Raw genomic sequence first — 15,064 nt, 5'->3', positions numbered from 1 at the left:
CTAAGGGAGCTGAGAGAGGAAGTTGAAGAACTTCCAGCTTCCTTGCAGCTACACTAAACATCCTATACTACAGCAAAAAGTGTTTCATGATTTATTATCGATTAGTATTAACAGGTAACAGGGATGAAAATCTTGACACAGGATCACAAGGAGAACTTGTACAGAATATTAAGCCAGTGGAGACCCCATCAGACGTTGCTGCAGGTGAGTGATCTATGGCAGAAGCAACTTTTATTTTTTTAAAGGCATCTGTATTAAATTACAATAAATTACAATAACAAGTGTAGTTGTTACAAGTCTTCAGAAGCATAAAATAATAATTAAAAAACAAAACAAGTTTACTTATACATCAATAAAAACTTTAGTAATAATACTACATAAGTAAACAGTGATAACACGTTAGTGAGTTAATACAAAGATTGGTAGATCTCTATTTTTTATTTTTTTTATTTATTTCTAAACATTTAACAAGTAATCAGAAGTGAACCCCCTGTTGCTAAAAATTGGCCACTCTTGGATCCAATGAAAAACAATGCATTATATAATTATATAAGGGTATTATTGAAATAAACAATAAAAACATCATATTAAAATAATGTGAGTTTAACGTAAAAGTTTGTCATTGGTCCCTAAACCATAACCCATAGTAACTATTACCTATATTTCCTGGAAACTCCCAGATATTATGAGTTTCTCTGTAAGAAATTTTCAATAAGGTAAATTGCCTAATAACTTCTGAGTGAATTGAATAAACTTCTATTCTGCTTAAGAGTTTAATATGTAGTGTAATCAAGAGACTCATAATTATGTCTTCAACCCACTGCTAAAATGAAGAAGCTACTTTTTATCTTCTTTGAAAAATCAGATTCTGAAATTATTTAATTCCAGTTGATAATTATGTAACTGATGGACGTCAAGACACACAGATAACAAATAAATTATCAATATTTTATCATTGTAATTTTGCTAACTGGAAACAATGAACAAAAGTTCACTGGATAAAGTGAGAACATATAATGTGAGGCTCAGTTAATTTTGAAGGGGAATTACACACAGTGGTATATTACATGATCTGGGTCAAGAGATTAAAGGACATTATAGAATAAACTATCCTATATTTCTGTATAACACCAGAATAGTTAGCACTATAATGTTCCTTTAAGCCCAGTGCAAAGTCAGCAGGTTATAAAGTTGTACCGACTGGATCTTCCTTTCTTGACAACACACTGTTCTATCACCAGTACTCCTTTATGAAACATCTGTATATTGATTATTCAATTGAAATGCTAGTGCAGTATTGTCCCCATGTCAGGTATAGTAGGGGCTGTTGGAATACTAGTGCAGTATTGTCCACATGTCAGGTATAGGGGCTGTTGGAATACTAGTGCAGTATTGTCCCCATGTCAGGTATAGGGGCTGTTGGAATACTAGTGCTGTATTGTCCCCATGTCAGGTATAGGGGCTGATGGAATACTAGTGCTATATTGTCCCAATGTCAGGTATAGGGTCCTTTGGAATACTAGTGCTGTGTGACATGTCTGAGGAATGCAGGACATATATGAGTGTATGTGTGTGATGAGTCTGAGAGACGTAGGGTACAGGTGTCATGCGTGACAGGTCTGAGGAATGCAGGGCACAGGTGAGTGTGATGTGTGACGGGTCTTAGGGATGCAGAGCACAGGTGTATGTCTGTGACATTCAGATATTACAATCCCCTTGTTCAGTGTTCAAAAGCTAAAAATGTAACTGTGTTTATATGATCTATACAAGTGATGCTAAGACTGAAGTCTCTTTCTCTCTTTCTCTCTTTCTTTCTTTCTTTCTTTCTCTCTTTCTCTCTTTCTCTCTCTTTCTTTCTCTCTCTCTCCTCATAAGATAGCCCATAATGTCCCATTCCATTATTTTTAAATATGTTATTTGTATTACTGCTCCATTTTAAAGAGCAGGTGATTCTCTTTCAAATGAGGGGTATTGAAGGTTTGTAGCTGCTAAGGGAGATGAGATTGAGGGAGTTGAAGAACTTCACCTATCCAGCTCCCTTGCAGCTACACTAAACTTTCTGGTTCTCCCCCCTTTGTGATGTCACCATGAAGCATGGGAGTACCGCCCACAAGGCCACCAATGATCCCCGGCCTTTAGAATACATTGTAAGATACTACAGCAAAAAGTGTTTCATGATTAGCAAAAATAAACTAATTGTATTATCTATTAGTATTAACAGATCACAGTGCTGAAAATCTAGACACAGGATCACAAGGAGAACTTGTACAGAATATTCTGCCAGTGGAGACCACATCAGACGTCGCTGCAGGTGAGTGATCTATGGCAGAAGCTACTTTTTTTTTTTTTTTTTTTTTTTTTTAAGAGAAATCTATATCAAATTACAATAACAAGTGTAGTTGTTACAAGTCTTCAGAAGCATAATAGTTCATAGTTATAAGAAACAAAAATGAAATGATTTCATAAGAGATAAAGTGCATACAATTAAAATGCAGGTGGAGGTGGGGCGTGGTCACATTTTTGTTCTCTATTTCTGTGTTCATGACTGAGTGTCGGTGGAGAGGATTTGTTTCTCTTCTTGTCTGGGTCATAGGAAGTGGTGAGTGCCCCAGCCATTGTGGGGTGTAAGGTGCCAGTTGTTTTTGTCCATAATTTAATAAGTCAAGCTATGGAGGATTCTGATTGTTCGGAGAAGGATTTCTCTAATTCAGATTCTGTTACTTGCGTAGATTGTGGGGAGGCCAGGGTAATCCAGCCCAATCAATTATGTTCTGTATGCCGTAATAGAGTGCTCTATTCTACCTCTGGGGAGAGTTTAGAGCCCGCTGAGCCATCCGCCTCTGAGGATTCTGTGTCCCATGAGGTGTGTTCCCTAGAATATTCTGTTCTTACACAGGCAGTTGTCCCGTATACTGTTACCCCTGGTAACATTAGCTGTAGTCGGTAAGAGGCAGTGAAGGAAAATATATAACTACCTTGTTGTGACCTGCATATATATATATATATATATATATATATATATATATATATATATATATATATATATATATATATATATATATATGTATAGAATTAAGTAGAATGTTACCACTCAGTGTCAGTGAGTAGAAACAAGCGTTACTCTAGTAAATGCGCTAGTCAGAGGTATGAAAATCTCATAGAGCAGCTATAAAGGTACAAATATTGTGTGATAGACTAAGTCTATACAATATAGGAGAATAAGAGTCAAAGGGTAAACAGCGCTTATGGAAATTCTTAAAAACTGAATATATTAAAGTCTCGGCAGTGTTGGTGGGTAAAGAAAACAAAAAAGAGAGAAAAAGTATATGAATATACGTATATATATTAGAGTCTTTGATAGGATATTGGAATCCTAGTGTAGTGAAGGAGTAATAGATACCCTTACCAAAAGTTACCTCAATCCTATGAGGTAAGTTTGCCGCATTGGAGGATGTATCTAGTGGTTAGATGAATCCTGGATGTTCTGGTCTGTATAAAATCGCTGCCTCTTGGAGTAGAATGGGATGTAGGTCCCCTTTGTGCTGGTTTCTTTAGGAAACTTCCTGTATTTATTGCCTCTTGGAGCTTGGTTTTCTTGTCTTGGTATGAACTTTCTTGTCCAGATATATACCCAGAAAGACAGAAAACAGCAAAAATAGTGTAATACCGTTTTATTCAATAATAGTATAAAAAATAACATATATCACACTCACATTTTATGTCCTCACTGATATGAGGTATTATAACAGCACATAGGTTTAGAGGTGAATTCACAGGTAGTTGTGTCCCAAGTCAGTCAGAAATTAAAGTTAGTATTCCTTAGATGTCACAAGTAGTGATTTCAGCCAAGTAAGATTATAGCAAATAACATATCTGGTATATATTGCTAGTTTGGTCAGCAATCAGGGTTGTTAATGCAAATGTTAGCAATGCTGCATGCATAAATGGGTTAATACAGTGACAATCTGGCAGGTCAGGCAGTATATAGAGTTAGTAGCAGAGCAGAAACTCATTTCATACATAAAATGCAAGCTTAAAAAACCAAACAGTTTAAAAGCAGTTTAAAAGTCAATAAAAAGGTAAGTAGTGTTACCCTAATAGTAGTACCCTAATAGTAATACCCTAACGCGTTTCAAAGGTTTATGTATCCTTCTTCCTCAGAGGGGTTTGTTGTGGTTTCAGGCGTGTGTTCTGTCCCTATTCATACCTACGGGGCGGCGGCACGCCCAGATGTAGGATGAATCCTATTGGTTCATGTGACCTACTGTCACGTAAGTGTATTTATAGTCAAAGGAGTATGTCCGTGTATCTCACAGATATTAAAGAGGTGCCTTAGGCTTACGAATTCTTATATACCTAATTTTAGTTGTTTATTTATCCCCGATTGTCCGCTATTTGAATTTTGCGGTTCTGTTCTCAATACGGGTGACGTCATGCGCAGACGTCTTGGCTTCTAAGCGTGTCTCTCTGCATTCTGGGAAATGTAGTTGCTTTTCTATCCCATAGAACTGCATGATAGAGTACTCTGAGCCTAGTTGTCTCGGCTTCTAAGTGCTTTTTTAGGTCTGCTGGGAAATGTAGTCTATTTCAAATCCCATAGCTATATATAGTAATCAGTGCATAGCAGATTATTGAAGAGATCCAAATGTTTTTACATAAAAGTGCTACAGCTATATCTCCACTTTTGATAATATATGACATATTTCATGGCTTATTGTAGTGGATAGATAATGAGTATGTCACAGACACAACACTTTAATGTTGGATATATGTTAGTATACTAAAAAATTAGTATTACTAGTTTTCTGTTTTCCACTAATATGTCTACTGATATATATATAGATTCCACTGTGAATAGTGTATAGATTAATATAGTTATAGTGTTAGTTCCTATATGTTTGATTGGGTAGACTAAATACTGTAAATACTAATGTAATAGTAGATTTTAAGAGTAAGTCTTATAGTGAGTAAACATTATGTATTAATATAATAGAGGTTAATTTATTGGATTTACTGACTTATTAATAATAATATAGCTAGAAGAGGTAAAAATAACAAATAATATGATTTTTACTGTTCAAGGTATGCGGCTATATCTATGTCTCTGTTCAGACCCTTAGGAGTCATGGTCCCTAGTTTGTGAATCCAGAGGGTTTCCCTCCGTCTCAAATATAACTCTTTACTCATACCTTCTGGGGCTTCTCTGACTTGTTCAAGTATAGTGCCTTTGAGGCATGTAGGGTCAAGATTATGTTTTAATCTGAAGTGATTTGATACACTGTGTTTCTTTAACCCATTTTCGATATTTCTAATATGTTCCAGTAGTCTCACCTTATAGGGTCTTATAGTACGACCTATGTATTGTAACTTGCAGTCACATTCTAGTAGGTATACTACATGGTCAGTTCTGCAATTTGTTAGTGTTTCTAAATCCCAAGTTTTGTTATCGACAGATGATGTAATTTGTTTAGTCGGTTTAGTTTTATTGTAATGGTGTTTGCATGATTCGCAATTTAGGCGATTGCATTTAAAAAATCCTTTTTGTTTTATTGTGTAGCCAATTGGTGGTAGTTTTTATTGCTTTATTTTCCTTTAGTTTGCTTGGAGCAATAATTGCCCTTAAATTTGTGCTTTTTCTGAATACTATTTTCGGATTTGTTATAGTTATTTCATTTAGGAGGATGTCCTTTTTGAGTATGTGCCAGTGTTTCTTAAGAATAGTTTTTATTGTATTGGCTCCCTCATTGTATGTTGTTATCATCAATGGTACATTATTTTGTTTCTTATTTTTCTTTTTAATATTCTTAAGCATGTTATTTCTATCCATTTTTTTCACTTTATTAAAGGCTTTTTTCACATTTTCTCTTTTATAGCCCTTACTTAGTAGCTTACATTCTAAGGATTTGGCTTCTTTAATAAAGTCTGCCTCCCTTGAGCAATTTCTTTTAATGCGTTGAAATTGTCCATAGGGGATACTCTGTAGCCACGCTGGGTGATGGCTACTATGTGCATTAAGATAGCTGTTGCTGTCTGTTGCTTTACTATAAAGTTTGGTCTGGATGTTGTTGTTTTCTATATATAGAATGAGATCTAGAAACTCGATCTCTGTATCATTTGTTTTGTCTGTAAATGATAGATTGAATGTATTAGTGTTCATGTATTTGACGAAGTCCTCTATGGAGTGGGTGTTATCTTTCTCCCATATTATTATGATATCGTCAATAAATCTAAGGAAGATCTTGATGTTTTTCATATAAGGATTATTATTCCATATATAGAGATCTTCCCACATGCCCATATAGAGGTTGGCATAGCTGGGGGCGAATTTCGTCCCCATTGCTGTGCCTCCTATTTGTAAATAGAAATCCTCTAAAAATTTAAAATAGTTTTTTTCTAATGTAAATAGTGCTGCACCTTTAATGAAAGTAATTTTATTTGTGTCTAGATTAGTAAGTTTGGTAAGCCAATAGTCTAGGGCCTGAATTCCTTTAGTATGTGGGATGTTGGTATAAAGAGAGCTGACATCTAGAGTTAGCCAGCAGTAGTTCTCTTGCCATTCTGTAACTGTAAGTTTACTTATAGTGTCTGGGGTATCCCTGATGTGTGATTTCAGTGTGGGTACTAACGGTTGGAGATAATAATCTATAAATTCCGATAACTTAGTAGTTAGTGATCCAATACCCGAAATAATTGGTCTTCCGGGAGGGTCAATTACAGATTTATGGATCTTGGGCATATGATAAAAGGTGGCTGTTTTTGGTACGCTTACAGATAAGAAATTAAATTCATTGATGTTAATAATATTGTTATGTTTTGCATTATCCAATAGATCCATGTATTCTTTGAGAAAACGGTCTGTAGGATCTTGTTCTAATAATAGATAGGTTTTGGAGTCTCCTAATAGTCTCTTAGCTTCTTTGATGTAATCTATCTTGTCTTGAATGATTATGCCTCCTCCCTTATCCACCTCCCTTATGACAATATCATTGGTGTCTTTCTCTTTCTTTGTCAGATTATCATTATTGATCCTATATGTTTCGCACATTTTTTGGAGGTCCTCTTGTACTAATTTTTCGAATACCGGTATATAATTCCCCTTTGATTGTGTGGGGAAAAAGGTGGATACTGGTTTAAAGTTAGAATTTGGAGGATATTTTACTGTAGCTGAAGTTGTTATAAACATGCTCTCATTTTGACTTTGTGTGTTGTTCTCCGATAACAATGATTCTAAGTTGATCAGAGTTTCTAAATCTTTATCGTCTACGTAATCTGTATTAAATGTATCTAAATTTGTTATTCTTTCTTTTTGTGCCTTTTGGAAGTGTCTGTTTAATGTTAATTTCCTGATATATTTGTGTAAATCGATGAACAAATTAAATGGATTTGGACCTTTAGTTGGTGCAAATGCCAGTCCTTTTTTTAGGATATTCGATTCTGCTGGTGTCAAATTTATTTTAGTAGAAAGATTGAATATTTTCACTTCAGAAATAGTGTTATCAGGTAGTGTATCTACAATTTTGTTGATCTTATTCTTTTTTGATTGTAGGCGTCTTCCTGCTCTACATCCCCGTCTCCTCCCTCTTCCCTTCTCCTTTTTTGTTGGTTTGTTTTTTTCCTCCAATGTGGAGTTTTTTTCCTCCAATGTGGATACTTTTTCTCTCTTTTTTGTTTTCTTTACCCACCAACACTGCCAAGACTTTAATATATTCAGTTTTTAAGAATTTCCATAAGCGCTGTTTACCCTTTGACTCTTATTCTCCTATATTGTATAGACTTAGTCTATCACACAATATTTGTACCTTTATAGCTGCTCTATGAGATTTTCATACCTCTGACTAGCGCATTTACTAGAGTAACGCTTGTTTCTACTCACTGACACTGAGTGGTAACATTCTACTTAATTCTATACATACATTTCCTATCTTTGCTTTGTTTTGGAATAGGATATTTGTGTTACTCCTTGCAGCTGGACATAGACCCACCATACTCATATTACACATATTTACATAACAACTGCTAGTACTAATTAATATCATTACAGATTTTAGTATGGACCTCGAATATGGGGCATACTTTGATCCTAAAGCCAAAACTAGAAATCTATCCATCAATGAAGAACAACTAGTTCTAGAAACCAATTTAGAACTCACTAATCCTAAAAAACTTTTTGAGAAATTAGAAAAATTAAGCAAAAAGCAACTACAGAATTGGTATGATAGTCTAAATCTGGAGAGGTACATCAAATATAACATAGTACCACAAGGTTTATTACTAGAAAAAACGCCCATATTCGAGGACACTGAAATTGAATTACTTTCACAATGGGACACTGCTCTACATAAATGTTCAATCACATTAATGAACATACTCATAAAATACAGAGATAAAAAAGTAGACACATTAACAGAACAAATCACAGATATTAGACAACGACTTAATAATTTCAAAGGAGATGTCTACTATAATGAATTAGACAGAGAAAATAAAAATAAAATATTAAGACATGAAAAAGTTGTAGAAAATAGAAAAAGGGACAAATTCTTAAAAGATTTAAAGTTACACAATAATAAAATAACAGAAGATGAGCATATCTCACAGAACTTGGGGTTCAACTATGAATTCAAAGACAATGAAATAAACAATGAACCAAAGGAGAGACCAGATGAGGATAATTTTGAAGAAATTTATTCACCCAGCTTCTCAGTAAATTATCCACAAAAAAATAAAAATAAAAATACAATTAAAACACCGTATAAGAATTATGTCTATAAACAACAGTCTTATAAAGCTAATAACAGAAATCACCCCGATCCTTTAAGCAACAGACAACATAATACATATTCTAATACACATTTTTTAGGACAACGCCCACCACCACATACACTACACCAGAATGCATATCACTCAAACAACCAGAGAATACATCACAGGAGACACAACTACGACATACAGAATCAGAACTATGCTCCTCACCCGCATCATTCGCATCAAACATACAACTACCATCCTCACCACTCATACAATCCACAACACATGCTGAATCCACAGCACCCTCACCACCCATACAATCCACAATACATGCAGCATCCACAGCATCCTCAACACAGAGCACCATTACTACCCCTCCCCGAGACAGTAGCCCCAAACACTCCACATTGGAGGAAAAAAACAAACCAACAAAAAAGGAGAAGGGAAGAGGGAGGAGACGGGGATGTAGAGCAGGAAGACGCCTACAATCAAAAAAGAATAAGATCAACAAAATTGTAGATACACTACCTGATAACACTATTTCTGAAGTGAAAATATTCAATCTTTCTACTAAAATAAATTTGACACCAGCAGAATCGAATATCCTAAAAAAAGGACTGGCATTTGCACCAACTAAAGGTCCAAATCCATTTAATTTGTTCATCGATTTACACAAATATATCAGGAAATTAACATTAAACAGACACTTCCAAAAGGCACAAAAAGAAAGAATAACAAATTTAGATACATTTAATACAGATTACGTAGACGATAAAGATTTAGAAACTCTGATCAACTTAGAATCATTGTTATCGGAGAACAACACACAAAGTCAAAATGAGAGCATGTTTATAACAACTTCAGCTACAGTAAAATATCCTCCAAATTCTAACTTTAAACCAGTATCCACCTTTTTCCCCACACAATCAAAGGGGAATTATATACCGGTATTCAAAAAATTAGTACAAGAGGACCTCCAAAAAATGTGCGAAACATATAGGATCAATAATGATAATCTGACAAAGAAAGAGAAAGACACTTTAAAACAGATTAAAGACAACAATGATATTGTCATAAGGGAGGCGGATAAGGGAGGAGGCATAATCATTCAAGACAAGATAGATTACATCAAAGAAGCTAAGAGACTATTAGGAGACTCCAAAACCTATCTATTATTAGAACAAGATCCTACAGACCGTTTTCTCAAAGAATACATGGATCTATTGGATAATGCAAAACATAACAATATTATTAACATCAATGAATTTAATTTCTTATCTGTAAGCGTACCAAAAACAGCCACCTTTTATCATATGCCCAAGATCCATAAATCTGTAATTGACCCTCCCGGAAGACCAATTATTTCGGGTATTGGATCACTAACTACTAAGTTATCGGAATTTATAGATTATTATCTCCAACCGTTAGTACCCACACTGAAATCACACATCAGGGATACCCCAGACACTATAAGTAAACTTACAGTTACAGAATGGCAAGAGAACTACTGCTGGCTAACTCTAGATGTCGGCTCTCTTTATACCAACATCCCACATACTAAAGGAATTCAGGCCCTAGACTATTGGCTTACCAAACTTACTAATCTAGACACAAATAAAATTACTTTCATTAAAGGTGCAGCACTATTTACATTAGAAAAAAACTATTTTAAATTTTTAGAGGATTTCTATTTACAAATAGGAGGCACAGCAATGGGGACAAAATTCGCCCCCAGCTATGCCAACCTCTATATGGGCATGTGGGAAGATCTCTATATATGGAATAATAATCCTTATATGAAAAACATCAAGATCTTCCTTAGATTTATTGACGATATCATAATAATATGGGAGAAAGATAACACCCACTCCATAGAGGACTTCGTCAAATACATGAACACTAATACATTCAATCTATCATTTACAGACAAAACAAATGATACAGAGATCGAGTTTCTAGATCTCATCCTATATATAGAAAACAACAACATCCAGACCAAACTTTATAGTAAAGCAACAGACAGCAAAAGCTATCTTAATGCACATAGTAGCCATCACCCAGCGTGGCTACAGAGTATCCCCTATGGACAATTTCAACGCATTAAAAGAAATTGCTCAAGGGAGGCAGACTTTATTAAAGAAGCCAAATCCTTAGAATGTAAGCTACTAAGTAAGGGCTATAAAAGAGAAAATGTGAAAAAAGCCTTTAATAAAGTGAAAAAAATGGATAGAAATAACATGCTTAAGAATATTAAAAAGAAAAATAAGAAACAAAATAATGTACCATTGATGATAACAACATACAATGAGGGAGCCAATACAATAAAAACTATTCTTAAGAAACACTGGCACATACTCAAAAAGGACATCCTCCTAAATGAAATAACTATAACAAATCCGAAAATAGTATTCAGAAAAAGCACAAATTTAAGGGCAATTATTGCTCCAAACAAACTAAAGGAAAATAAAGCAATAAAAACTACCACCAATTGGCTACACAATAAAACAAAAGGATTTTTTAAATGCAATCGCCTAAATTGCGAATCATGCAAACACCATTACAATAAAACTAAACCGACTAAACAAATTACATCATCTGTCGATAACAAAACTTGGGATTTAGAAACACTAACAAATTGCAGAACTGACCATGTAGTATACCTACTAGAATGTGACTGCAAGTTACAATACATAGGTCGTACTATAAGACCCTATAAGGTGAGACTACTGGAACATATTAGAAATATCGAAAATGGGTTAAAGAAACACAGTGTATCAAATCACTTCAGATTAAAACATAATCTTGACCCTACATGCCTCAAAGGCACTATACTTGAACAAGTCAGAGAAGCCCCAGAAGGTATGAGTAAAGAGTTATATTTGAGACGGAGGGAAACCCTCTGGATTCACAAACTAGGGACCATGACTCCTAAGGGTCTGAACAGAGACATAGATATAGCCGCATACCTTGAACAGTAAAAATCATATTATTTGTTATTTTTACCTCTTCTAGCTATATTATTATTAATGTCAGTAAATCCAATAAATTAACCTCTATTATATTAATACATAATGTTTACTCACTATAAGACTTACTCTTAAAATCTACTATTACATTAGTATTTACAGTATTTAGTCTACCCAATCAAACATATAGGAACTAACACTATAACTATATTAATCTATACACTATTCACAGTGGAATCTATATATATATCAGTAGACATATTAGTGGAAAACAGAAAACTAGTAATACTAATTTTTTAGTATACTAACATATATCCAACATTAAAGTGTTGTGTCTGTGACATACTCATTATCTATCCACTACAATAAGCCATGAAATATGTCATATATTATCAAAAGCGGAGATATAGCTGTAGCACTTTTATGTAAAAACATTTGGATCTCTTCAATAATCTGCTATGCACTGATTACTATATATAGCTATGGGATTTGAAATAGACTACATTTCCCAGCAGACTTAAAAAAGCACTTAGAAGCCGAGACAACTAGGCTCAGAGTACTCTATCATGCAGTTCTATAGGATAGAAAAGCAACTACATTTCCCAGAATGCAGAGAGACACGCTTAGAAGCCAAGACGTCTGCGCATGACGTCACCCGTATTGAGAACAGAACCGTAAAATTCAAATAGCGGACAATCGGGGATAAATAAACAACTAAAATTAGGTATATAAGAATTCGTAAGCCTAAGGCACCTCTTTAATAGAGATACACGGACATACTCCTTTGACTATAAATACACTTACGTGACAGTAGGTCACATGAACCAATAGGATTCATCCTACATCTGGGCGTGCCGCCGCCCCGTAGGTATGAATAGGGACAGAACACACACCTGAAACCACAACAAACCCCTCTGAGGAAGAAGGATACATAAACCTTTGAAACGCGTTAGGGTATTACTATTAGGGTACTACTATTAGGGTAACACTACTTACCTTTTTATTGACTTTTAAACTGCTTTTAAACTGTTTGGTTTTTTAAGCTTGCATTTTATGTATGAACTGAGTTTCTGCTCTGCTACTAACTCTATATACTGCCTGACCTGCCAGATTGTCACTGTATTAACCCATTTATGCATGCAGCATTGCTAACATTTGCATTAACAACCCTGATTGCTGACCAAACTAGCAATATATACCGGATATGTTATTTGCTATAATCTTACTTGGCTGAAATCACTACTTGTGACATCTAAGGAATACTAACTTTAATTTCTGACTGACTTGGGACACAACTACCTGTGAATTCACCTCTAAACCTATGTGCTGTTATAATACCTCATATCAGTGAGGACATAAAATGTGAGTGTGATATATGTTATTTTTTATACTATTATTGAATAAAACGGTATTACACTATTTTTGCTGTTTTCTGTCTTTCTGGGTATATATCTGGACAAGAAAGTTCATACCAAGACAAGAAAACCAAGCTCCAAGAGGCAACAAATACAGGAAGTTTCCTAAAGAAACCAGCACAAAGGGGACCTACATCCCATTCTACTCCAAGAGGCAGCGATTTTATACAGACCAGAACATCCAGGATTCATCTAACCACTAGATACATCCTCCAATGCGGCAAACTTACCTCATAGGATTGAGGTAACTTTTGGTAAGGGTATCTATTACTCCTTCACTACACTAGGATTCCAATATCCTATCAAAGACTCTAATATATATACGTATATTCATATACTTTTTCTCTCTTTTTTGTTTTCTTTACCCACCAACACTGCCGAGACTTTAATATATTCAGTTTTTAAGAATTTCCATAAGCGCTGTTTACCCTTTGACTCATATATATATATATATATATATATATATATATATATATATATATATATATATATAAGTAGATGATCAGTAAAGGACTGCTCAATATATGTATAATTAGGAATCCTGGAGCAGTCTCAAGTAATACAGTAATCTAAGCCAAGCGTACACAAAAATATGTTATATTTAGAGTATAATTGAACCTCTACTCCCCTCCAGTGGTAGAAAATGGTAATTACATCTTCCATCATAAAGATATAAATTTAAGTCTAAATTTCGTAATGTGGTGTATTTTTATGTAAATGGCCCAGATGATTGAGGTCTATGAAGCTAAACAAGGTAGATTGACTACATGTCTATCACAGGCAACCACCATTAAAGGACATATAACATTGTGTAAAACAACTGTAACTATATAACTGCAGAAAATATATAAACATCAAGATTGCCACTCGAGTGTCAAAGGAGACCTAGACCCAAGAGGACTTAAGATATAAATAAACAAACAATTAAAAAGCGCCCCACACTCTGCACAAAAAATTAAATAAAATTGTGTAAGAATATACATCAAATGCTACAAGAAAAGGATATATGTATGTGAATCAACATCCAATTTTCAGGAGAAATTCTCATAAATGAATGAACTTCACTGGGTTGCTGCCACCGTTGTAACACAGTTCTGGTGACTGGAAAAACTAAAAAAGATGAAGAAAGAGAAAAACAGGGCGCAACCCCTCTAAGTGTAATATGTAGGTTACAAAATTTATTAAATTTCACACGATTTTACACTCACAAGATTGAACCTCAAACATATGAGGTATGATAGGCGCACAGGGGAACAACTTAATGGGTCTCTCAGGGCACAAATGTATGCAGCTCTCACATACAGCTCACTCGGTCTGGAGGTATGGTGTTTGTGTCACAGCTTCCGTGTCAAAACATACTCCTCTCACAGTCCCGGTTTAACACATGTCTTGTTATTGTCCCCAAATATAAGATATTCCGTATATACAGTTCAAGTCAAAGATAAAAACAAATAGATACCAATACGCTGGATCCTCAATCAGTCAAACCACAAGTATAAAGCCGGCTCCTTGCGATTACTGTGTCGGGTAGCGTGATGACGTAATGCGGTGGGCTCGTAGGGATTCCCCCTACTTCGTCAGAGGCTGCCCACTCTAACCACCTTACGTCTTAAGTACTGATGCCTCAGACCACTCCTCCATTTTTTCGTGGTCTGCAACATATCTAATTCATTTCATATTGAGGAAAAATAGATTATAATTGATTGCCGAATACCTACTCCATTTAATAACATAACAAAGTATAATGTATATTTAATGTATATTTAAAAAATGTATTGCACTCATAAAATACATTAAATTAAAGTAAAATAAAATTCTATAAGAAGTTAATAAAATTATTAGGAACATTCCTTTCAAAATTTGATCATAATAATTAAAAAGCACCAAACAGCGCTAATGAAACATGCATAAAAAGACTTTTGACCATTATAACAA

At 34.6% G+C, this 15,064-nt stretch overlaps 1 protein-coding gene across 1 annotated transcript in view; it reads left to right on the top strand.

Moving 5' to 3' along the window:
• LOC128643361 (gastrula zinc finger protein XlCGF66.1-like) overlaps positions 1-15,064 on the top strand; it is a 93,637-nt gene that overhangs the window by 42,858 nt on the left and 35,715 nt on the right. The window contains exons 5-6 of the mRNA XM_053696292.1: positions 106-204; positions 2,213-2,311. Of these exons, the coding sequence (XP_053552267.1) occupies positions 106-204; positions 2,213-2,311 (198 nt within the window). The remainder of the gene's footprint in view (positions 1-105; positions 205-2,212; positions 2,312-15,064) is intronic.

Source organism: Bombina bombina, unplaced genomic scaffold (assembly GCF_027579735.1).
Source record: "Bombina bombina isolate aBomBom1 unplaced genomic scaffold, aBomBom1.pri scaffold_543, whole genome shotgun sequence".
In the NCBI taxonomy this organism is placed as follows: Eukaryota; Metazoa; Chordata; class Amphibia; order Anura; family Bombinatoridae; genus Bombina; species Bombina bombina.
The sequence above is the reverse complement of the archived record's forward strand: the minus strand, read 5'-3'. Positions and strand labels throughout refer to the sequence as shown.